Genomic DNA, 24855 nt, shown 5'->3' with positions numbered 1-24855 from the left:
TTATAAAGAAATTGACCATAATAGAAAAGGAAAAGCTTTAACTTAAAGGTCTACTATGGTTATTAGAATTGAACATGCCAAAATAAAACATGTATTATATATATTGCCCCTGCTAGATTCTGTCAAAGTAGAATAGTTTAAAATCGAGTAATTAAAATCTAGTATATTAAAAAAGATTGAAACCCATATTGATAATTGACATTTTTAGTTTCAATAGAATCTCAAGTTTTTAAAATAAGCTAATAGACTTTTCAAGTCATGGAATCACATACAAATCAAATTAAATAATTTATAGAAGCAAGGGATACTGATTGAAACTTGACACATTGGAAAATAGAGTTAAAATTAACATTTTTTAACTTTTTAGGACCATTCATCACTGCTAAACATCTGTGCATCGCGGCATGTGCTCCTCTATGTCATGCATCTCGATGCGCTACACAGTTTTAATGATAGCACTTTGCCGTCACATTTTAGACCTAGGGCCGAACTTATGATGCATCCCAAATCTCCATTTAACGATAGATTGAAGTAATATAAATGTCCATAGAAAACTCATTTAGTGAACTATCTAATTCTGGTTTCATTTTCAAATTATATCATATCATAAAGTTGGACACTTAGAATTAAAACTACCACATTTTCATACTTTCACACTTTTAAGGTGTCCAAACCAAAACTGAAGTGCTAAAACCTCACAAACACACCTTTGACGTGGTAGGCCTCATTTCCTTCAACCTCCTTTCATTCCTTCCCATTTTTGACGCTAGCCTTACCAAAACTCATCATCATCTTTTTCTAGCTCAATGGACCATATTATACTCCCCAAGAGCTCATTCACAAAAGCAAGAGAGAAGTTGCAATGACAATTATTGATAGAGTGAGAGATTTGGCATCAAACAAGGTTGTTGTGATATTCACCAAGAGTGACTTAGTGAACGCACCAACGTATCCTTACTCGGCTTGTATGCCTTTTTGTAGTATCTTTGTTTTTTTGTCTGTGTGTTATATATATTTGGCTGTTGAAGGACTCTTCTTCTTCACCATGCAAAACCCTTCTTAGCTAATAATAGCACAATAAGTTCTCTATTTCATATTGTTTGCCCATCTTTCTTAGTTTCCATTATTAGAGATTAAAGCCAAGGTTCAGCAATGAATTGACTAGCGTCCCATCGGGCATCAACCTTGGAGAGGATGTCGTGGCTCCACTCAACCCTGTTGTTTGTGGTGGCACTGAGACTGGTGTTTGCATACTCAACAAAGAAGTAGGTTACTAAAAACATGTTGCCCATCCATTAAATATACCAATCAGCATTGATAAAGTTGCTGATTTTCACTTTCCATGAAGATAGCTCTAGATTTCATGTAATGGCGGAGCCACATTGGTTTGCGGGGATGCAAATGTACCCTCACTTTGGAGAAATTATAAGTGGGATATATAAAACTTACAACTTTGCATCTCTTACTCTTGATATTTTGCACTCTCTAAATTAAATGAAAAATATTTAAGCTCAATAACTTAATAAATATATAATATTTTAATAATTTAAATAAGATATGAAGAGTACACTTATAATAAAAGATTATATCAATCTGTTCAATATAATTTTTTTAAAATAAAAAATGATAATAAAACTATTTATATTATTGTAATTTTAGTTATAGCCTAATTATTATTTTTTAAAATATTATTTTTTATTAAATTATTTTACACCTCTCACTCGAGGTCTTAGCTTCGGCACTGCTTCTGTGACCTAGCCAAGTATGACTTCACCATCAACTTTTTGAGGGTGAGGCTAGCGTTGGCTATAGAGTGAAATGGGTGCAAGCCCTATTTCGGTGAAGATATCGAGGTGGTTAGGATTTCTACAACGTGAAGGAGGGAATATTGGTGGAGAGATGGGGGAAGGAAGGAGGAGAGGTGGAAAGAAACGGGGGCCACCACATTAATAATAAATTAAAAATAATAATAAATTAATAAATGGGGCTCACCATATGTCAAAAAATGGGGCCCGATTTAATTATGATATTTAATATGAGGGTGCTTGATGTTTTGATTTAATTATTAAAAAAATTAATTATTTAATTCTTCAACTTTTAATTCATTTATAACTCAATTTTATAATTATGATTCACCTATGACTCAATTCCTCAACTTTTAAATCACTTATAAATTAATTCCTGAATTTTTGTTAATTTTTTCATATCAGCTTATATATTACATTAATGAATAAGAGGATGGTATTTTAGAATAATATATAAGTATTTTTTTATCCCTCTTATTTGATAAGAAATTAAAAAAAAAATTAAAAAATAAGGACCAAATTATAGGTGAATCAAAAGTTGAGAGACTTAGTCACAGCGAGTTATAGTTAAGAAATTGAGTTATAAGTAAGTTAAAAGTTGAAGAATTAAAAAATTAATTTTTTTAATTATTTAAGAGGCAGAAATGTTATGCAAAATATTTTAGGATAATGAATTTTTTAAAAAATTTTAAAAATAAAAATACACCTTTATCTTTATTTCAATTATAGTAAGTTTTTACAAAAGCTGGAATATTCACACTCCAGTCCTCTTTGTTATTCCAAATTTTTTGCACAAAAGTGGGAAAATCATCATAAAGAATCCAAAGAGCAATAAAACAAAATGGCAAAAGATGCTGATGTTTAGCTTTAAAAAAAAAATTAATCTTTTAATTTTTTAATTTTTAATTCATTTATAATTTAATTTTTTAATTATAACTCACCTATAACTCAGTCTCTTAATTATAACTCGTCTATAACTCAGTCTCTCAACTCTTAAATTACTTATAATTTAATCCCTTAATTTTTTTTAATTCTCTTTTTTCATATTAACTTAAATCTCACATCAAAGAGCAAGAGAAGGATATTTTAGAATAATATATGAGTATTTTTTTTATCTCTCTTATTTGATAAGAATTTTTTTAAAAAAATTAAAAAATAAAGACTGAATTATAAATAAATTAAAAGTTGAGGAATTAAGTTGTAACGAGTTATAGTTGAGAGACTGAATTATAATGAGTTGTAGTTAAAAAATTGAGTTATAACTTATAAGTGAATTAAAAGTTAGTTAAAAGATTAATTTTTGTTTAGGTTTATAAAAAAGTTAAAGCGCATGGCCATAGCACCAGGAAAAGCGTATTAGCAATCAGCCGATCTAGCCTTGCTTTTGTAGTTCCTCTTTTTCGGATAATTTAGGGCTTGTAAAACCAATATCATTGAGATTAATATGCTCCATCCACCGACAAAAAACTTTATCTTTATTTGTACAAAGAGGAGCATTAGAATTTCTTTCATCCTAAAGTAAAGTAACATTGAGGTCACTTGCAATCCATCCAGGGCCCATGGATATTCGAGCTAATTTGTAACAGATGGTTCCAAAGCAGGCATCTCTTCACAATATTTGGATTCGCATCAACAAAAGTGACAAAACTCACTTGATTACTAGCATATATTTTCAATGAAAAGATGGACAAATTGAGGATTCTTCTCCAAGATGTTCACAATTTTAATAATATCCTCCTAAAGAACCCAAATTCCACCACTATATCCACAGTTTAAGCACTGCGTTACAAGATAGATTAGAATAAACTTCAGTAATTAACTAAATATAGCTGGTTGACCTACACAGTTTTAAATCTTATCTCCATGCCTAATCAGCACAACGTATTACGGTTTTTTTTTTTTTTTGCCCTTTTTGGTTATTCTTGTCAACTATACATGGATAATGGATATAAACTTTGTATACATTTCAAAATTCCAAACCATAAGGACGAGTTGAAAATTTTTTAAAGTATAAGGATCAACTTGAAATTTTACATAACTTAATTTTCCCTATTTTCATTGAAAGGCGTTATTAGATGCAAGAATACGGCCTGCTGCTTGATCTGTTGTTGCGTAGATAATATTTTTAAAAAACAAGTTGACAAGAAGTTCACATTTCTACGTCTCCGCTTCTTTCTAAATCCAATTATCATTAGAGATATTTCAAAAAAAATTTAATATAAGTTTAATATTACTGTTACTGTAATATAAATCTTAATTATTATTGTTATTTTTATTGTATTACGAATACATCTTGTATTTTATGCGTGAAAATTTTTATTTTCTGATATTTTCAGAATTTTGAACGATATATTCAATCCTATCCTTAAGAAAACCTATAATTAAAATAGTACTTGAAAGTAAAATAAAAAAGGATAATAATAGTTACTTAGTTAGGTCATGGCAATTTTTTTAAGAAATTAATTAGACAACTACAAATTGAGATATCTCGATTTTTCAAATATAAGTTTATTATTGTATCTGATCTGACGAAATTTTTTTTACAATTGTAACTATGCAAATTAATATTTTTGAATTATTTTGGAAAAAAATTTATCATATTTTGGAGCCAACTTCCATTCTCCTGAACTAAAAAAGCGGAGTCTTCCTTTCCTTCCAACGAGCACAAGTTTCCGTGATTGACACTTCAACGCATGAATATCGGAAGACGGAAAGTGAAAAATACATTCAATTGAAACTTTCCTTCTCCTTTCTTCTGTGCTTTCTTTCTTCCAAGATCACAAGTGGTCAAGAAGTTGGTCTCTCTCTCTCTGAGCAATTACCCGCTAAAACGTTGTTGATGAATGTTATAGTCCAATTTACCGCTTAATTTCTCACCCTTCTATCTTCAAATTTTATTCTCAGTAATTCATTCTCAATTATTGACTCAAATCTACTCTCTGGATTCTGCGGTGTTATTTCGGGTTCGCGCAAATCGAAAAACTGCGGCCTTTTCTTCTGCGTCATCCATCCGAACAGGTTGGGCTATATATATATATATATATATATATTGAGGAATTGACTGAATATCTATTTCACTATCTCCTCCTATTGTCCTCGTTTGCAAACCCCAAGGAAGACTGAGGCTTCTGAAGAAGATATGGGTTCCGTTGAGGATGATAACTCGCTTGTGGAAGAGGGTCTTCTTCAGGTTTCCTTCTCTATATTGATATCTTAGTTTCGTTGTGATTTTTTTTTTTTAAATCAGTTGCATAATTTGATTGAATTGAACAAGTGTTTGTGGGACTGGATGACTTTCATCTAGTTTGCATTGGTGAAGGCAAATGCTAAAGATGAACCATATCCTCTTTCGTTGTTGAGATAATATTTGGTCAACCATCGGTGTATATAGGAACTTGGAGGAGTGGGAAGCTCCCCTCCTTGTTAAATTCATTAGGTTAACCACGAGATTATTTGGCACTTCGTATCAGGAAGAATAAAAAATCGATGCTCTGAATGTAAGTTCAGTTATCTACAGAATATCTAGATTTAATTTTCAAAATTATTTTTCTTGGTGCATTTTCTGTTACTGTTCATTTTAATTGGTGCGATGTTTACCGATCTGGAATTCTTCATTGAAGGTCGTTGAGTTTGCCAGTATGCTTATGTATGATGATAATCTGTTTCCGACTCGGTGACAAACATTGTTTGGAGTGTTCATTTTGAAACCCTCTATGTTAATATTGTTTCGTCTAGAGGCACATTTCATATGATGAGATTACATTGGGGATCACTTTTTAGGGGGGATGGCTTTGTTTGGTGGGGTGGGAGTGGGACAGATTAAACTGTATAATAAATTACAAAAATTGCATCTCGCAGTGCACCTCATCATTCCACGGATTTGTCAACGCTTTTTAGTGCATTATAGTGGTAACCTAGTCGGTGGTTGTCCGTGTTTTTCTCTTAGTATTCTCTTTTAATCGATCAAATATCTATTGCCATGCTCCATATTTTGAACTTTTCAATTTTTATTATAGTTGAATATATCTCTTACCAGGAAAACTGATGCTTGTCATAGTAGCAAGATAAACTGCAGTTCTTTGACATTAAGATCTTATTTAATTTATTAACGATCCCTAGATGTTTTCCCCCTCTGATGCTCAAAGATAGATGGTTGTCTAGTGAGATATGTGGTTTCCCCATAGTTAGTGCTGTTCTTTTTCTTTTGAACCACTAAAATGAAAATGGTTTCTTGCTCTGTTGTATCATTGTTTCTATTATTTGTGAAGGATGAAAGGAGTGAACGATACACAGGAGATGGCTCTGTTGACTTTAAGGGGAGGCCTGTTCTTAAGCAGAATACTGGCAATTGGAAAGCTTGTCCATTTATTTTAGGTAAGATTTTGGTATTTTAGGTAAGATTTTCGTGTGATGCTCTCACATATCAAACAATGTATTATGTTCATAACATTTTCATACAATATGGATTACAGGCAATGAGTGTTGTGAGCGTTTAGCATACTATGGCATTGCAACAAATCTTGTTACCTATCTTACAAGCAAACTACATGAAGGGAATGTCTCTGCCGCAAGAAATGTCACCACTTGGCAGGGAACATGCTATCTTACTCCTCTTATTGGAGCTGTCCTTGCAGATGCTTACTGGGGAAGATACTGGACAATTGCCGCCTTCTCAGCAATCTATTTCCTCGTAAATATATACTTCTATAGCTTAATTAATCTAGCAAATATTTAATAACCTGTCATCACTCTTTTCCTGCTCACAACAAATAGGACCTAGTGCCTTTTTATTAGGGTTTCTTTTCATGGTGTTTTACATTAATTGTGAGAGATAATGGTTATGGGTATTTCATTCTTGCTTGATTCTATTTTGAAACGATATGGAAATTATCATTTTCATGTTGATTGGATACATAGTGGTTTAGACAGGAGGTAGACGGCCCAATTTTTTAGTGGAAGCTAATATTTTTCTGGATTTCATGTGTGGTTATTCCCTACTTTGATGAATGTCGTGAAAAATCTCAAGGGCCTTTTCTTTTCTGAGAAATTTATAAATTCAATATTTAGAATAAATGGTTTTCATAGCAGCATCTCATCTGTCTATTCCTTTTCCTTTTGTTCCAGTAATTGTTCGTTAATTTCATTTAAATGTTTATCTGATGTTATTGTTTTCCGCAGGGAATGTCTACGTTGACTCTTTCTGCATCTGTTCCAGCATTAAAGCCTGCAGAATGTGTGGGTTCTGTATGTCCATCAGCTACTCCTGCACAATACGCTGTGTTCTTCTTTGGTCTCTATCTGATTGCCCTTGGGACGGGTGGAATCAAACCATGTGTGTCATCTTTTGGGGCAGATCAGTTTGATGATACTGATCCTAAGGAAAGGATTAAGAAGGGATCCTTTTTTAACTGGTTTTACTTTTCTATCAACATAGGCGCTCTTGTATCAAGCAGTTTAATTGTATGGATTCAGGAAAATGCAGGCTGGGGTCTTGGATTTGGCATTCCTGCTTTATTTATGGGCTTAGCTATTATAAGCTTCTTTTTAGGCACACCCCTCTATAGGTTTCAAAAACCAGGGGGAAGCCCTATTACGAGAATGTGCCAAGTTGTGGTAGCATCTTTCCGGAAACGGAGTCTGGATGTCCCGGTGGATAGTAGTCTCCTGTATGAGACAGCAGATAAGAACTCTGCAATTGAAGGAAGTAGGAAACTGGCACATAGTGATGAACTAACGTAACTCACCTCCTTGTATTTCCTGTTATGTTCCTAATGGTTTTTGGCCCTATTTATTGTCACAAATATTGGAGAGGTGGTCTTTTTGTATGCACGTTGACTTTCCTTTGGTTTGTGATGTATACTTTGTTAATCTCAAAGGGAAATCAATTGATTTTGTATGAGATGAGAAATATAGGTTTGTCGTATAGGAAGAGTCTTCTACTTTGGGTCTGGCAAGCTAGTTATTGTTTAGTTATGTTACCTTTTTTTTACCCACTTATTTATGTTACTTGCTTAGTTAAGCATTTGCATAGATAGGAGGAAAACATTTATTGGCTGGGTGCATCCATAAAATCAGGAATGCTTATTAAATAATACTTTATGAATTAGTTGTCCATGTTTTGAGATCTATCTGCACAGGGTGATTAATCTATTTTTGGTTGTTTATTTCAATTTTCTTATCATGTGCATGTTATGGTGTCAAGTGTTTGATGTGAAAAGCACGATAGTTATGTATTTTTTATGAAACTAGGTCTTCATTTATGTTGCCTAATTGGTAATAATTTCATATTTATCTGACCATTTATAATTTGTTTATTAACCAACCCCACCTAGTGAGATAAGGCTTATTGTTTAAGAATTCTAGTCTAGATGGTGAAAAAAGAGTCTGTATTTTTATTTTCCGTGTTAGTGTGTTAGTGTGCATATTATATAAACAAAAGAACTATCCCTTTTTAAACAATTTTTAAGAAGGGATGGAAATTACAGAAAACTCTTGTTAGGGTAGGTTAATGATTGATTGATTGATTATTATTTTTGCTTGTTTCTTCCCTCTTCTAGAATTGTCTTGTATGGGAAACATTTATGCCTTGGAGAAAAGATTTCGTTGGCAGAAAATCTATCCTAAGACTTTTACTCTTTTTCCAGCGTGCATTTTTTTCATACTATTTAATTAATAACCTGTCTTGCTGATGTCATTGTGGCTTACAATTTTTACCATATTTTTAATTAATTTTCATATATTAACAAATGAAATAGGATTTCTGTTTATAGTCAGCAAATTGTTTTCAATTTTTTTTTTTCAATGAAGGTGCCTTGATAAAGCAGCCATTGTCTCTGATGTTGAGATCAAAAGTGGGGACTATTCAAATCCATGGAGACTCTGCACTGTGACCCAGGTGGAGGAATTAAAAATATTGGTCCGCATGTTTCCAATTTGGGCAACTGGAATTGTTTTCTCTGCTGTTTATGCTCAGATGTCCACTATGTTCGTGGAACAAGGATCAATGATGGACACAAGTATTGGTTCATTCACTATTCCTGCTGCCTCCCTCTCAACTTTTGATGTCATAAGCGTTATTTTCTGGGTCCCCATCTACGACAGGATAATCGTTCCAATGGCAAGGAAATTTACAGGCAAGGAAAGGGGCTTCTCAGAGTTGCAGAGAATGGGAATTGGCCTACTTATATCAGTCCTTTGCATGTCAGCAGCTGCTATTGTGGAGATTAGACGCCTGCAGCTTGCAAGAGAGCTTGGCCTTGTGGATAAAGATGTTGCTGTACCCCTTAGCATATTTTGGCAAATCCCTCAATATTTCTTGTTGGGTGCGGCAGAGGTGTTCACATTCATCGGGCAGATCGAGTTCTTCTATGATCAATCTCCAGATGCGATGCGGAGTTTATGCAGTGCCCTGTCATTACTAACTACTTCCTTGGGAAATTACCTGAGCTCCGTCATTGTGACTGTTGTAACTTACATAACAACACAAGGCGGACATATTGGATGGATTGCTGATAACTTGAATGAGGGTCATCTAGACTACTTTTTCTGGCTTTTAGCCGGACTTAGCTTCTTGAATTTTCTGGTTTACCTAGTCTGCGCTTCAAGGTACAAGCAGAAGAAGGCCTCTTAGGATATTTCTGGCGTTGTTACAGAAATCCACGCAGAAGGGTCAAGGATCTGGCGGATTAGGAGTACATCCATGATTTCTTCTTTCTGTCATGATTATGACTGTTGTGTTTGTGAATTAAGGATGCTCAGCAATTATGTAATATATTTATTTCTACGGACATTATGTCATATATCTCTCTAGGGACAAAAGGAAATGTTCATTCTGTGCCTGCTTGATTGTGGGAATGCTGCATCCCACATATAAATGTAAATTATCATCAGTACTCGTGCTTCCATGAATTCTGGGTAATTTTTTGATGGATTAAAGTTCGGCGTCAATTTGATTTCGCCGCCATATATTTCATCATATAAAACTGGTGATCTTTCTCTTCTTGAAACTTGCTTAGGTGATAAACAAAAGGTCGAATGCGTTATCCTCAGTAGGTATGAATTGTTGAGACCCGTCCTATTACTTTGTTATCAAACTTTGCTTGATCTGAAAACATGAGTTTCTACTGTGTCGTCTCTGTTTAGAAGGAGGTGGTAATTTAGGATCATTACTCATTTTTTCTGGTATTAATAGCCTCTCCTCTAGTTTATGATCCGATGTTTGAATCTGAGAACAACGAGAAGTCATATATAAGTTGGTTGTGAACATGTCATGTCACCTTCGGTTAACATGTCAGCAACTTTGACATTCTGAAGTGACGCGGTTGCTTCCATGCAGTAAATTGTAATATAAATTATAAGTATTTGATATTATAAGAACTAACTCGCTCAATGGCAAGATGCCAAGATCAATTTTTTTAAAAATGGGTTTGAATATAATAAATTATGAAGGCTTCCTAGGGGGATTAGTTTGTCGGTGAGGAATACATTTAATCTAAAATAGGTTATGGAGACTAATCTACAAATTGATGCGAAGTATAGGGATCAACTAATTGATTTGATATTTTAAAAGTTTGGCATTGTAAAACATTGAAAATGTTAGTGACAGAAGTTAGAAGGTAAATCATGCATAAAATAATATGGAATTCGTTTTTCTATTCATCTCACTGGAGATGAGATCTAATCTAAAAGGTTTAAATTTAAAGTATTATTATTATATTATATATTATATTTATTAAACTAAAAATTTATAAAAAAATTATAAAATTGTTTTAATAAATTTTCTGTTTTTAATCTAGTTCAGATTTAATTTAACAGTCCAATTAATATTAAAATTTTTATAATTAATGTATATTGATTATTTAGATGTATTCTGCATAGTTCTATGAATAATTAATATTCCCTCCATTTAAAAATGTAAGGTATTTTTTAAGTAATTGGATATTAAAAAATATAAATCATTTTTATTCTTTTAAAGTATAATTATTGTCTTTTTTTTAAAGTGTCCTTAATGATTATGACTTTATATTTATTGAAGGGTGTTTAATGGGGGCAAATATGTAAAGATATGGTTAGTTTAAAGTAGATAACTACTTTATTGAGAGTGAAATTCGGTTAAAAATATCTTGTATTTTTGAACGAAAGGAGTATACATTAATTATAGGATTTTTAATATTAAATTAAATCTAATTCAAATTAAAAATAACAAGATTTATTAAAATTATTTTATAATTTGTATAATTTTTTTACCTTAATAAATATAATATATAATAATATAATAAATCTGTACTATCCACGCTTTCAAAACTCATCCCATAGATGACCACGTTGGGATGAGCATGGAATCCAGACCACATCCTTCCTTAATTAGAAACAAGTAGCTTAATGAAGCATGAAACTCTTTTCATGTTGGTCGAATTAAATATCTGTCTCTCTTTTATGTGGTCAACCATCATCTAGTTCACTGTTTTTGTCTCTTGTTGCCGATTGCAAAGCTATCTTCTGAAGAGATGGGTTCCATTGAGGATGATAGCTCCCTCGTGGAAGAGGTCCCTCTTCAGGTTCCATTCTCTTTCTCCCACAGCTCAATTTGCAGTTGGATATTTTAAATTAGCTGCATAATTTGATTGAACTGAGTGAGGGTTTAACGAAACAGTAGTTTCTGAAATACTGGGTTTATTACGGGATTGCGTTCGTGGAGGAAAATACTAAAGAAGAAGCATGTTTGCTGTTGTTATTGCGGTAATAATATATTTAGTCAACCATCGGTGTCTAGTCTAGATTGTCTGGTAGAAAATTGAAGTTTCTCCCCTTATAAAATTCCTTTAATCAACCTGTAGATAACTCATGCTGTGTATCAGGATGGGAAGATAAAACAATGTTAAGTTTACATATCTTCATGATATATTGATCTAGTTTTGCAGGGTTAGTTGGACGTTGAGCGGTCCATAATCCTCCAATGAAGGCTAGGATTTTATATATGATGATAATCTCTTTTCATCTCAGCGACGGAAGTGAACGTTAGTATGGAGTTATTGTTTTAGTAGAAACTAGATTTGTATTGCTTCTTCTTGGAGGCCAATTTCACATGTTAAGATGAATAACTTTAACTACACATGCTAGTTCTAAATTGGACAAAGTTCAACTAGGTTTAATCCGATTGCGTGGGGTCTATCAAGTGTAATAAGAACAAAAGCTGAATTCATTGGTTTGTGTCACCTGCTTTCTGGTGATATCCAAAACAGTACTGCAGCTATAAATCCTAACAATCATAATGAGAAGTTCGAAATGTTGAACAAAAATGTGGAAGACCAATTTTCTGAACAATCATAATTGATGTATGGACCGTGAGGGTTGAACTCATGATGTTCTTGTAAAAGTTTGTGACAGTGAATGTAGACAAACAGGAAGACTGCTTTGTTTAATCCTTTGAGCTTAATTGTAAAACTAAGCTACAGCCAATGTCTTTCATTTGATGGGGGGAAAAAACTCTAGTGAATTTCCAGATAATGCTGATGATGTATTGTAATTTAATATAAAACAAAGGTACTTAGTGTAGTATGATCCTATGATTTCTCCAAACATTTTGTAGTGCATTGGATTGGTGACCTGATTAGTTTTTGGCTGTGTATTATGTTCTACTTAATATTCTCATTTCACCAACGAGACTTGAGGATGCATTTTTTTACTATTTTTTTTTTTTGGGTCTCTGCCTTAGAGTGAATCACTTGATTTAGTGATATCTGTTACCCAAGACAACAGATGCTTGACATGATGGCCAAAGAAACTGCAATGCTTTGACATATAACTCTTTTATCTGGCGGTCCATTGTTTATGTTTTTTCCCATATTCCTTTCCCTCTGATACTCAGATAGAATGTTATTTTGCAAGATATGTGGTTTTTGCATTGTTGGTGCCATTGTTTTTCCTTTGAACCCCTAAAAGGAAAGCCATATGTTGCTTTGTTGTCTTGTTATATCTGAAGGATGAAAGGGGCCGGCAATACACAGGAGATGGCTCAGTTGACTCTAAAGGGAAGCCTGTTCTTAAGCAGGATACTGGCAATTGGAAAGCTTGTCCGTTTATTTTAGGTAATATATAGTGCTGCTCATGCATGCTAAACAGCATATATTGCTCATAACATGTTTATCTAACATGAATTACAGGCAATGAGTGTTGCGAACGTTTAGCATATTATGGCATCGCAAAAAACCTTGTTACCTATCTTACAAGGAAACTACATGAGGGAAATGTCTCTGCTGCAAGAAATGTCACTACCTGGCAGGGAACATGCTATCTTACTCCTCTTATCGGGGCTGTCCTTGCAGATGCTTACTGGGGAAGATACTGGACAATTGTTGTTTTCTCGACAATTTATTTCCTTGTAAATATATACTCTTATTAAAAGCTTTATTTTTCTGGAAAATATTTGTAGAACATGTCATCTCTCTTTTCCTGTTTACTCTTATAAAAGCTTTTACGTGGACTTCCTTTTTTCTTTAGTACTACGTTAATCATGAGAGGAAATGAATAGGAGTAAGTTATTCTTGCATGATACTATTATGGGTCAGCCATGAACATGATCCCTGTTGTGCTGATGAAAACACAACGATTTAGGATGGAGGTTTAAGGCTCAATTTTTGGGTGGAAGCTATTATACATCTGGAGTGCCTTGTGCATATATGAAAGTATTCCCTTGAGACTGCTTGAAACATGGCATTCATCTCTTTAGAGGATTCACCAAACAGTAGATGTAATGCTGAAATAAACTTATGTCAAGCTGAATTTCAATATTTGTGATTTCATAAGCTCTTCTAGGCATACAAATTATGCTGTAAATACATAACGCGCTCAGTCTTATTTATATCTAACAATCGAATTCTTTTGACACATTTAGTTCTTAAATCAGAGAAGAAAATCTCATATTATACTGCCAAAAATTTCTGGAAGGGAAAATCAGAAAATCAGTTTGGACTTTGGAGTAATCTGTGACCTGAAATTCCTTCCTTAAGACTCCTTTCAGATTAACCTAGAGTTTCTTATCATAACCAGTTTTTTTTTTTTTTATAAATCTCTTTGGTTACATTAGAGGCAGGTATTTCCATTTTGAAGACTGGTATGAAAGTCCTTGCTGCATTCTGTATTCTGGAAAACGAGTTCAATTTTAGGAATAGATGGTGTTTATATCAGCATGTCATCTGGGTATTCTTTTTCATTTTGTTTTAAATGGGGTTATTTAATTTCCTTCAAATGTCTTAATAGCTGATGGGGCTATTTCTTGCAGGGAATGTGTACATTGACTCTTTCTGCATCTGTTCCAGCATTAAAGCCTGCAGACTGTGTGGGCTCTGTGTGTCCATCAGCTACAGCTACACAACATGCTGTGTTCTTCACTGGTCTCTACCTGATTGCACTCGGGACTGGTGGAATCAAACCATGTGTGTCATCTTTTGGGGCAGACCAGTTTGATGATACTGATCCCAAGGAAAGGATTAAGAAGGGATCCTTTTTCAACTGGTTTTACTTTTCAATCAACATTGGCTCTCTCATATCAAGCACTTTAATTGTATGGATTCAAGACAATGCAGGTTGGGGTATTGGATTTGGTATTCCCTCTTTATTTATGGGCTTAGCTATTGTTACATTCTTTTTAGGAACACCCCTCTACAGGTTCCAGAAACCAGGGGGAAGCCCTATTACGAGAATGTGCCAAGTTGTGGTAGCTTCTTTCCGGAAACGGAATCTGGATGTCCCAGTAGATAGTAGTCTCCTGCATGAGACAACAGATAAGAGCTCTGCAATTGAAGGAAGTAGGAAACTGGCACATAGTGATGAATTGACGTAATTTTTCTGAGCTTCCTGTCATGTTACTAACGTTTATTGGCCTTATTTAATTATCACTGTCATGAATTGACGTAATTTTTCTGAGCTTCCTTTCATGTTCACTCTTGAAGCAATTTTTTAGAAGGGGATCCAAACTGTAGAAAATTGTTCCTGTTACACTTTTCCAGCGATGACTTTTTCCTTTTGTTTTTGTTTTTTTTTAATAACCTGTGATAAGTTTTAGCATGCTTTTAGTTCTCATATGTTAACAAATGAGAAGGGATTTCTGTTCCGAATCTGATTAATATTTTCAATTTCTGTTTTCAATGAAGGTGCCTTGATAAAGCGGCTGTAGTTTCTGATGTTGAGCGCAGGAAAGGTGACTACTCAGATCCATGGAGACTCTGTACTGTCACCCAGGTGGAGGAATTGAAAATATTGGTCCGCATGTTTCCAATTTGGGCAACTGGAATTGTTTTCTCTGCTGTTTATGCTCAGATGTCGACAATGTTTGTGGAACAAGGAACAATGATGGACAGAAGTATTAGTTCGTTCGCCATTCCTGCAGCCTCCCTCTCAACTTTTGACGTCTTAAGTGTTATTTTCTGGGTCCCCATCTATGACAGGATAATCATTCCAATTGCAAGGAAATTTACAGGCAAGGAAAGGGGCTTCTCAGAGTTGCAAAGGATGGGAATTGGCCTTTTTATATCAATTCTGTGCATGTTCGCAGCTGCTTCTGTGGAGATTAAGCGACTGCAGCTTGCTAGAGAGCTTGACCTTGTCGATAAAGCTGTTGCTGTGCCCCTTAGCATATTTTGGCAAATCCCTCAGTACTTCTTGTTTGGTGCAGCGGAAGTATTCACATTCATTGGGCAGCTTGAGTTCTTCTATGACCAATCTCCAGATGCAATGCGGAGTTTATGCAGTGCCCTGTCATTACTGACTACTTCCTTGGGAAATTACCTGAGCTCTTTCATTATTACTATGGTATCTTACTTGACAACACAAGGAGGACAGGCTGGATGGATTCCTGATAACTTGAATGAAGGTCATCTCCATTATTTTTTCTGTGTTTTAGCTGGAATTAGCCTCTTAAATTTGTTGATTTACTTAGTCTGTGCCACAAGGTACAAACAGAAGAAGGCCTCTCGAAATTGATTTCATTTATATTGTACAGAGATCGAGTTATGTTAATAAAGATATGTCTGATTAAGATTGGAAGTATATCCCTGATTTCTGATTACTTCCTTTTATGGTTATTATTGCTGAGTTTGCGACTTCAAGATGCTAAGCAATTATATAATATATTATTAATACAGATGGAGGAAAATCTTCATGCTGTGCTTGGTTGAAAATATTCTTTGACGAAAGTCAAATTCTTCGAAGAATCTGTCCTCCATTTATGTCAATTATCTGCAGTATAAGTGCTGTAACAATTACTTGAGTAATTCATTACTGGATTTAGATGATTTAGGCTTAACAGTGAATTTTGATTTCCCTATCATGTGTTTCATCATAGAACTGTAAGGTTGTGTTTGGATGAGTGGATTTAAGTTGAAAATTTGAATTTAAAATCTTACATTTGAAATTCATAAATTTTAAATTCTTTGTTTGAATGATATAAAAAATTTTAAATTACAATATTAAAATTCTTTGTTTGGATCTAAGGTAAAATTTTAAATTTTAAATTCTATATTTGAATTTAGAAGAAACTTGAAATTTGACGATTCAAATGGTCAACTTTCAACGAGATCACACAAAGCTGATTGGGACCGTGGTATTGGTGACGATCAGGACGGGATGTTCAACTTCCATCGAGACCAGATTGTCACAATGATGGGGACGAAACAGCTGACTTCCATCAGGACTGGACCGACGTCGACAACAGGCACTGGACGGCTAATTTCTACAGGGACTGAATCAACGACAATGACGGGGATCGGTCGGCAAACAACCACTAGGATCAGACCGAAGGCTACAACGGGAACGAGACGGCAGACTACCACCAAGATTGGACCAGCAGCAACGAGGGGGTTCAGACGGCCGAGTCTCATTGAGATCGAACCGATGCCTACAACAGGCGTCGAACGGTTGACTTCCATCGAGACCAGATTGTCACAATGATGGGGACGAAACAGCTGACTTCCATCAGGACTGGACTGACGTCGACAATAGGCACTGGACGGCTAATTTCTACAGGGACTGGATCAACGATGATGACTGGGATTGGACGGCAAACAACCATTAGGATTAGATCGAAGGCTACAACGGGGACGAGACAGCAGACTACCACCAAGATTGGACCAGCAGCAACGAGGGGGTTCAGACAGCCGAGTCTCATTGAGATCGAACCGATGCCTACAACAGGCGTCGAACGGTTGACTTCCACCGAGATCGGACCGACGACGAAGGCTAGCACTGGATGGCCGAGTTCCATCGAGATTGGACAGACGACTAAGAAGGGCACTAGACGGTCAAATTCCACCAAGCTTGGACTGAAGATGAAGATGAAGATGGTTACTGATGGCCAACTTCCACTAAGATTGGACTGAAGCCGATGATGAGGACCAAATGGCTAACTTCCATTGGGACCAGACCGACGCTAATGATGGGATCGAACAACAGGCTTCCATCAGCACCGGACCGGATCGACGGTGACCAGACTAAAGGGATGGCAACTGAAGGCGATCGTTCGGTCCTTGTTCGGTGGAAGTTGGACTTTCAATCCCCGTCATCACTAAAGGTTGGTCCTGGTAGAAGTTGGTCGTCTAGTTCCTGTTGTCGTCATCAAACCGGTGCTTGTGGAAGTTAGCAGTCCGATCTCCTCTGTCATCATCGGTTCGATCCCGGTCGAAGTCGGCTGCCCAGTCCCTACCGTCATTGTCAATCAGGTCCCTATAGGAGTCGGCCGCCTAGTCCCTATTGTCGTTGTCAGTCCAGTCTTGTGGAACTAGGCCATCTGGTCTCCACCGTTGCCATTTGTCCATTCAAAGTGAAAGTCAGCTGTCCCATCCCTATTGTCGCCGTTGGTCTAGTCTCGATGTAAGTTGGTCATCCCGTCCTTGTTGTCGCTGTCAGTCCAGTCCCGATAGAAGTCAGTCATCTCGTCACCATCGATTTGGTCTTGCTCGAAGTCAGCCATGCCGTCCTCATCGTCGCAGTTAGTCTGGTCCCACTGGAAGCTGGCCATGTCATCCTATCCCATCTAGGTCAATAGTGGTAGCTTGTTTCTATCAACTTTGGTGGTTCGGTCTAATTACCATTGGCAGGACGATTAAGCCTTCATATATTTAGGTCAAATTACAAAAGATTTTGAGTTAGAATTTGAAATAATAGGGGTTTAGAAAGGATTTTAAATTACAAAGAGATTAAGGGAGAATTTGTATTTGGATTTGGATCAATGCATTTTTAATTATCCAAACAATGGATTTGGCTCAAATCCAAATGCATGTGTATCCAAACATAGCATAAGAGCATTCTTATGGTGAACTTCCTTGAGAGGTATGATGGTCTATTTAGTTGTTTGTTCATTAAACATGAAGAGATGCATTACCTTTGTTGAACATGCATTTCAATCTTCATTTGTCCATTGAATAAACAAATGAACACACATACACACGAATCATTGTAGAGAGAAGCATGCTCACTGTTTTATTTTATTCATAAATACACGAACATGCACCACTTTAATGATGATGATGATGTACGAAAGCGACTTTTAAAGTCGGTTAACAAGATTGATCATGTCAATAGCTAGTTGTCCTAGTAACAATGTCATCTCCCTTCCTTAGAGGTCCTACATTCAAATTTATCCCTTCCTCAGAGAAGGTCCTACATTCAAATGTATAATTGACGTGTTTGTGATGGTGTCTCCCTTTCTTATGGCAAAAAAAATTAGATTAAGGTAATTACTTTTAAGCAAAAACCGAGATTGATTAGATCCTCATGACATCTCATTACCTGAAATAAAGAACAATGATGACTTGTAGGGAAATATTAACACAACTATTTGTAATACCTTACTGGGAAATGGTCAAGTGCATGATCTCTATTGCAAATTATGACACTCGGGTCCATCAAAAGTAGGAACAAATTTGAGCACCAAGATCCTATGGGGGAAAATTTATAATGAATCTCAGAAATTTTTAGACCAATAAAAAAGTGACACCAGTGAAAGTCACATGCAAAGGAGGAAAAAAGTTTTCCGGGTGCCTGCCTTTAAGTAATAGATAGAGGTTGGACTTGCATATTCAGTACTCTTTTTAGGCTTCCAGGGACAACATATTATTATACATTGGGTTGTAATATGAACAATAAATACAGTGAATCATCATTCATCGTACAGATGATACAATAATGATTTGCCTCACAACTAATCAGTTGACCCTACAATTGAACTGCTTTTCCACAGGTTTCATGCCTCTAAAAAGGGATGCGTTCTGTGAAGAATATAGATCCTATGCATCAAGCCTTTTCCCAAAATGACATGAACAGATCCTTTGCACCTATGCACTATTTGTACCCTTTGGACCACAATAACCAAGAAACCTCAAATTGAAAAAATACAGGTGTCTCAAATCATTTTCTTGACCCTTGATTCCCAGAAGGAATAGCCAACCCAAGCTCCTCGCATAGCTGTTCATCTGGTTGCAAGCTACCTGGAATTGCACCAAATAGTCTTCTAGATACTTCAAACCCAGAAGCAATATGATGTATATATGTCGATACATCCTCACTCTCTGCTGCAAAGTTAATGATGCAGACATGTAGCTATTTGATGTACTATTTGACAACTGTCTCACAAGTGGCTTGTCCAGTTCAGCAACCTTGAGAAAACGTTCGGTGGCAGCCTCCCATGAAAGCTCGTGTCTATGAGCATCAGTAAGTTGAACAGGCTCTTCACTCACCGCTTTTAGTGTGGCTTTCACAAACCCTTTATCATTGTCATATGTTCGACAATTCGGGAACTGCTTGAAGAAGTCATTTGAGGGATGATTGGCACATACAACAACTTTTCCCATAGCCAAAGCTTCAGCAGTTGTCGTGCAAACCACATCTGTTGTGCTAGGATTTAGAAACAACTTGTAACTGGTACTCAGAAACAAGAATAGTTGATTAGTACATATTATAGGCAGTACATTCTCCAAGTCTTCTATTTGATATATTATTCAGAGAAGACAAATTTAGGAAAAATAACGAAAAAGTTCATAAATGGATTGCTTTTCCCACTTGTTAGTTTGCTAACCATTAGCTGATTATTGTTGACTGTGCTTAGGTCCTCATCAGAGTAAGGAAGCGTCCATTAAAAGGATCTTCAGTCCTTGAAAACACAACTAAAATGAGACCAAATTCTACCAATAGCATGCGAAGGACAAGGTTGGCCAAAGTCAATTATTATCAACAAATACCCAAATGATTTTGTAGATGCATTCATATTCGTAACTAGATAATATTTTATGTTGTTACCATATTTCCATATTCCTAAAAAGTAAAAAGGACCTAGCATGAAACTCGATCTTCTTAATTTCAGGTTAGCATAATGTTTGATGTCTACCACCAGTGCTTAGATACTATCATGTCAATATAGGATATATCAAATTTAAATTGAGTCAAAATTACTTTCCCAAATTATGCACGCCAGGCACTGTTATCTAAATGACCAAATATGTCTTTAATCCATAATCTAATTGAGATAAAATTCAAGTTTTGAATTGGCTTTATAAAAAAATGAGCAAATCAGTACGAAGCTTACTCATGAAATTGAGGATCAGCATGATCACATGCTGGGTGAACTCTAACTGCTAATTCCAACTTCTTTGCTGCTTGTCGAACTGCATCTGAATCCTCTCCACTGCCAAATAAATCAACTTCAAGCCCAGCTAATTCCTTTTGGTGATTGCGAAGAAGTTTAAGCAGCTCCTTGTATCCTTTGCTCCATACCATCTTCCCTATGTAGTAAGCACCTTTGGCAAAGGCTTGATCTCCTTTCTGTTGTTGCTCTACCTTTTTCTTGCCAATTGCAAGGAATTTAGGATTAACTCCATGAACATTACACACGATGGAACGAGGGTAGTCCTGGGTAGCAGCAGATAGTCTAATTACCTGCAATTACATGGCTAATCAATTCCAGGAGGGGATGCAACGGTTGTAAATTGTTTCTAGTTATTTTCCCATTAACAAAAAAATGTAAGGAAAGTTCTTTTGAACTAATTTGCTTAGCTGTTTAATACTGTTGACAAGGGATTAATTTTCCACGGTTGCATTGTTCACTGCTCATCAATGAATTACTTATAGGCCAAAAATTAAAGGGTAATTGTAATTAGACCCTATTGCAATGTCCTCCTCATTCTAAAAAGAAAATTACTATGGCCACGTTTGATCCATTTAGCCCAATTTCAAGAAGCAACATATTACCTAATATGTAAAATTACTAAAATACCCTTCATATTATTTAATACTTCTTTTGCTTTCAGTTACATCTTCAACCACATGTGAACCCAAGAGCTAGAAGGTTTATATATTAAGAGATAGCAATCTTAAAATGAAGTTGTCCTTGTGAAAATCAGGGCTTCGTAAAAATTAAGAAGCAATCTGGGCTAGATATATGAAAGTATAGGAATTCTTTCTAATTCCAAGGATAGAATACAAGCCCACAGGAAACCATCACGATCTGCAAGAAGCAAGACTTGTGCTATCATCACCTGGTCCATCAGGGTCATGCACCAGTCGAAAATAGTGGAAACCAATTATTTCTATCATCAGTCTATATAATTTCAGTAGGTCAAATAAGAAAGGACTTCTTAAGAGAGGCAACAGGGATTGCAAATTCTAAATATTGTTCTTATTAAGATTTTAAAGAAAATGGAAGTTTCCAAAAGCTTTTGAAGGCATTATGCAAATAAGAAAGATTAGTAAAGAGGCAATGGAAGATAGGCCAAAAAAGAGAGTCAAGCAAAGGCCTCTATGAAAGAAATATCCCCTTCTTATCTGCCGTCCCAACTTTGAAACAAAGACCATTTCCCTCACTTAAGGAAAGAAATCAAGAAGTGGTTGAGATGGATTATAGCCCTAACATAGGACTTGAAAGAAATTCAGAGAGTACTGTGGACTTGAGAGGAAAGCAACAGCCATTTACCAACAGAAATAATGCCTTTTGGATACAAAATATAAACTCAAGACAAAAGTTGTGACCAAGGACAATCTTCTAACCTATGTTATCATCACTTCTCAACTTTCTAAAAGCAAAACAATGAAAATACCAAGTGTCACCAGCCTCTAAACCACAACCATCGGCAACCAAAGAGAGATAATAGAAAGTAAGGTTGAGCAGGTTGATACAAACAAGAATCATACAAATATCAAAAAGAAAGAAAGCCTACTTCTAAGCCTCCAAACTCAAAGATACCTTTAGAACCACAACGATAACCTTTTCTTTTAAAAAAACCTTGATTTACCTCTCAATAGTAATGGGATGCTAAGCTAGTTAATAGCAATGTCAATGACAAGATTACCACTTCAATCACCTTGGCTAACCCAAAATTGGAAAAGTAACAATTTCAAACTGCAAGTAAAGACCAAAATGCTAAGGAAAAAAATAGATAAAAGTCCAATATTGATATAAGGACATACCTTGTGACAATATATACCAACAACCCAATCGTTCATATATTTCAACAAAAAGGAGATCATCCTTCCATTCTTCTCTCTCTTCACATATTCCAAATAATTAGTGTGAATAATTCCTATAACTAGCTGAAATTTAGCTTTCCAACTTTTACCATGGTGATACCATGTTAGGTGCTCTGGCTCCTCCAAAACAGCAATATCTGCTTTTTTTTCAGGGATGATTTCTGAAATATCTCCAACAGCAAGAATGCTCCTTTTATCTCTAGAAAACTGCATTTCTAGTTATATCATAACTTAGTTCAACAGACATGAGAAATTGTTGCTAGGATGGCAGAAAAACACTAAGTTTTTTTCTAACATAATTGCAAGTTATACATGGGAATTGGGAATAGTAAAAGGTAATTAGGGGAATTAGGGATAAAACGGTAGTTTGGATATTTGGTTATATACTCTATAAATACAATCTTAAGGAAGTAATGGGGTCTTGTGAATGAAATTGTCATCTCTCTCTCTCACTCTTCTACCTCTATCAGGAAGTATATGATAATTACAAAGAAACTATGTGAAAATTTCACAAACTGATAGATGGTTCAAAGTTCAGATTATAACATAGATATCTTTACCAAATTAATGGATAATAACCAAAAATATTTCATAAGAAATCATATAACTAATAACAGTAGCACATCAATGAATCAATATATAGTCATAAACCTAAATCCACCATAATTTCCAATAGAAAACCTCACTAACAATTCAAGTAAAATAAAATATTCATCAATCATGATTTCAAAGCATGAACCACAGTTATTAATTTGTGCATGTGTGTTGTGAGAGTGTGTGCGGACCTGCAATTGCAACTGTCTATGTAACATGTAAAAACAGCCAGAGCCATCACCTTCGAAGGATAAAACTTTATATTGAAATTAGATGTGAATCCAACCCTCTCCTCAAGCCATCGTCTGACATATTTCTCTTGATCTAAGGGTGAACCAAATGTAATGTTGTTGGGATATACAAGAACTTGATCTTCTATAGATAACCAAGGGATCACCAAAGTGACATCTCTTTGCCCATTGTTGGCCAGATATGCAGCACGAAACAGAGGATTCACAGCAGTTCCCGTTAACCATGGAAGGCTAGCAGTTGTAAAAATAGCAATATGTTGTCTCCTATCCATCTTGTTATCAGATTTAATTATAAAATCTCATCACACTTTTGAACTCACTTGCAGATGAAAAGCAGCTATAAAATGCAGCTTTAGAATATTACCAGATGGCCTTCCCTAATGGCAGCAAAAAATAAGAATAAAAATGTTAGCTAAAAATCATGCAAATAAAAAATGATCACTCAAGCAAATTTAGTTTTAAAATGGCCTGAGTCAATCAAATCAAATAAAGAAGTAACGCATAAAAGTAAGGAGTATCGGCTCTCCATGAAAAGTAGTGAAATGATAAGCGCTCAACAAATGAATTGATATTTGACAGCAAGTTTGTCGGCTTCACAGATAAAATGGTTTAAGAAACATTGGTAAGGAAAGAATTAGGTACAAAAGACATGGGTATACACCATATTTCTCTTCCATTATCATACAAAGGAAAAAAAATTACCTCTCTCTTTCAAATGATAGTCAAGACCCGAAGCTTGTAACAAGAACAATTTAAATTAAATCTTAATGGCAAAATATAGAAATCAAACACTATCTTTTCTTCTAGAGACTGATTAGGGAGATCCACCAGTCACCTCAGCTTCTCATAAATGCATCAAACTTCAGAAAAATCAGCAACCTAATTCAGCATAACATACTCTCTGTCCTTTATTTTAGTTATGAAGCATACCAAATTTTATACTTCACATCGCAGGAATCAAAAAGAGCATCCAAACATGTACAACTCGCATACATACCAACACGAACACATTGGATGCATCCTACTAAAACCCTCCTCTTAGCTACCCTAAAAGGTTTCAGCACCAAAGAAAAATTAAAAACAGATTGGAATTGTACCTCGGAGAGTTTAACAAGAACTTAATCGAAGCAGAAGATCAGATTCGAGAAAGGAAAGGAATTTGGAAGTGAAATGATTGAGGAAATTAGGGCACATAGGAAAGAAGAAGGAAATGAGTGAGACGAACGAGACTTGAAGGAGAGAGAATATGTCTTCTTCTTGGTGTGACTCTGAAGAAGTTAAGGGCCGTCTCCTCTCGTCCCTTTCATTTCGTTGACAACAGCCGTTCGGTGAGACATGGTTGCATTGAAATGAGAATTCGTGCTCCAAGACGATGTCGTTTTGTCGCCAACAACTTCGGGTTCGGGGTTCGTCGTTCGTACGAATTTAGTGCATTGGTTTTTGATTGGCCAAAATTTAATTCATTAAAAATTTCATTATAATAAAATTTGTATTTAAATATATTTTTTTAAAAAATCAATTTAATAAACTAAAAATTATTTAGAATATATACAATAAAATATACTTTTAAATATATAATTATTAAAAAATTAATTTATGATTATTTATAATTTTTATTATACAAATATAATATATAAGAAATATTTAAGCTGATAAAAATTTTAAATAAAAAATTTATAAATAATATAAAAAAA

General features: G+C 35.1%; 3 protein-coding genes across 6 annotated transcripts; 2 read left to right on the top strand and 1 right to left on the bottom strand.

The window, feature by feature from the left end:
• Positions 1–4462: 4462 nt before the first annotated feature.
• On the top strand, positions 4463–9761 carry LOC129322228 (protein NRT1/ PTR FAMILY 8.3-like). Its single transcript, XM_054968390.1, has 5 exons — positions 4463–4995; positions 6074–6179; positions 6278–6495; positions 6984–7540; positions 8613–9761. The coding sequence occupies exons 1-5, from the start codon at positions 4945–4947 to the stop codon at positions 9433–9435; spliced, it is 1755 nt and encodes a 584-aa protein (XP_054824365.1). The 5' UTR covers positions 4463–4944; the 3' UTR covers positions 9436–9761.
• Positions 9762–11120: 1359 nt separating this feature from the next.
• Positions 11121–15851, top strand: LOC129322113 (protein NRT1/ PTR FAMILY 8.3-like). Of its 4 annotated transcripts, XM_054968180.1 has the most exons (6): positions 11121–11362; positions 12787–12892; positions 12968–13185; positions 14086–14389; positions 14456–14642; positions 14957–15851. In XM_054968180.1, exons 1-6 carry the CDS (start codon positions 11312–11314, stop codon positions 15783–15785), a joined length of 1695 nt encoding a protein of 564 aa, XP_054824155.1. In that variant the 5' UTR covers positions 11121–11311; the 3' UTR covers positions 15786–15851. The 4 variants fall into 4 exon arrangements, with proteins under 4 accessions (XP_054824155.1, XP_054824153.1, XP_054824154.1 ...); XM_054968178.1 differs by having other exon boundaries at positions 14086–14642; XM_054968179.1 differs by having other exon boundaries at positions 11121–11543; positions 14086–14642.
• A 3044-nt stretch (positions 15852–18895) lies between these two features.
• On the bottom strand, positions 18896–24490 carry LOC129322137 (digalactosyldiacylglycerol synthase 2, chloroplastic-like). The gene is given in 6 exon segments (XM_054968215.1): positions 18896–19363; positions 19366–19715; positions 20380–20729; positions 22257–22523; positions 23152–23538; positions 24259–24490. Coding segments are annotated over 5 exon segments (1407 nt in total). The 5' UTR covers positions 23434–23538; positions 24259–24490; the 3' UTR covers positions 18896–19205.
• Between the last annotated feature and the right edge of the window lie 365 nt (positions 24491–24855).

This window comes from Prosopis cineraria, unplaced genomic scaffold (genome assembly GCF_029017545.1).
Source record: "Prosopis cineraria cultivar Desert tree isolate PC_DT_omini unplaced genomic scaffold, ASM2901754v1 PC10, whole genome shotgun sequence".
NCBI lineage: Eukaryota > Viridiplantae > Streptophyta > Magnoliopsida > Fabales > Fabaceae > Prosopis > Prosopis cineraria.
The sequence above is the reverse complement of the archived record's forward strand: the minus strand, read 5'-3'. Positions and strand labels throughout refer to the sequence as shown.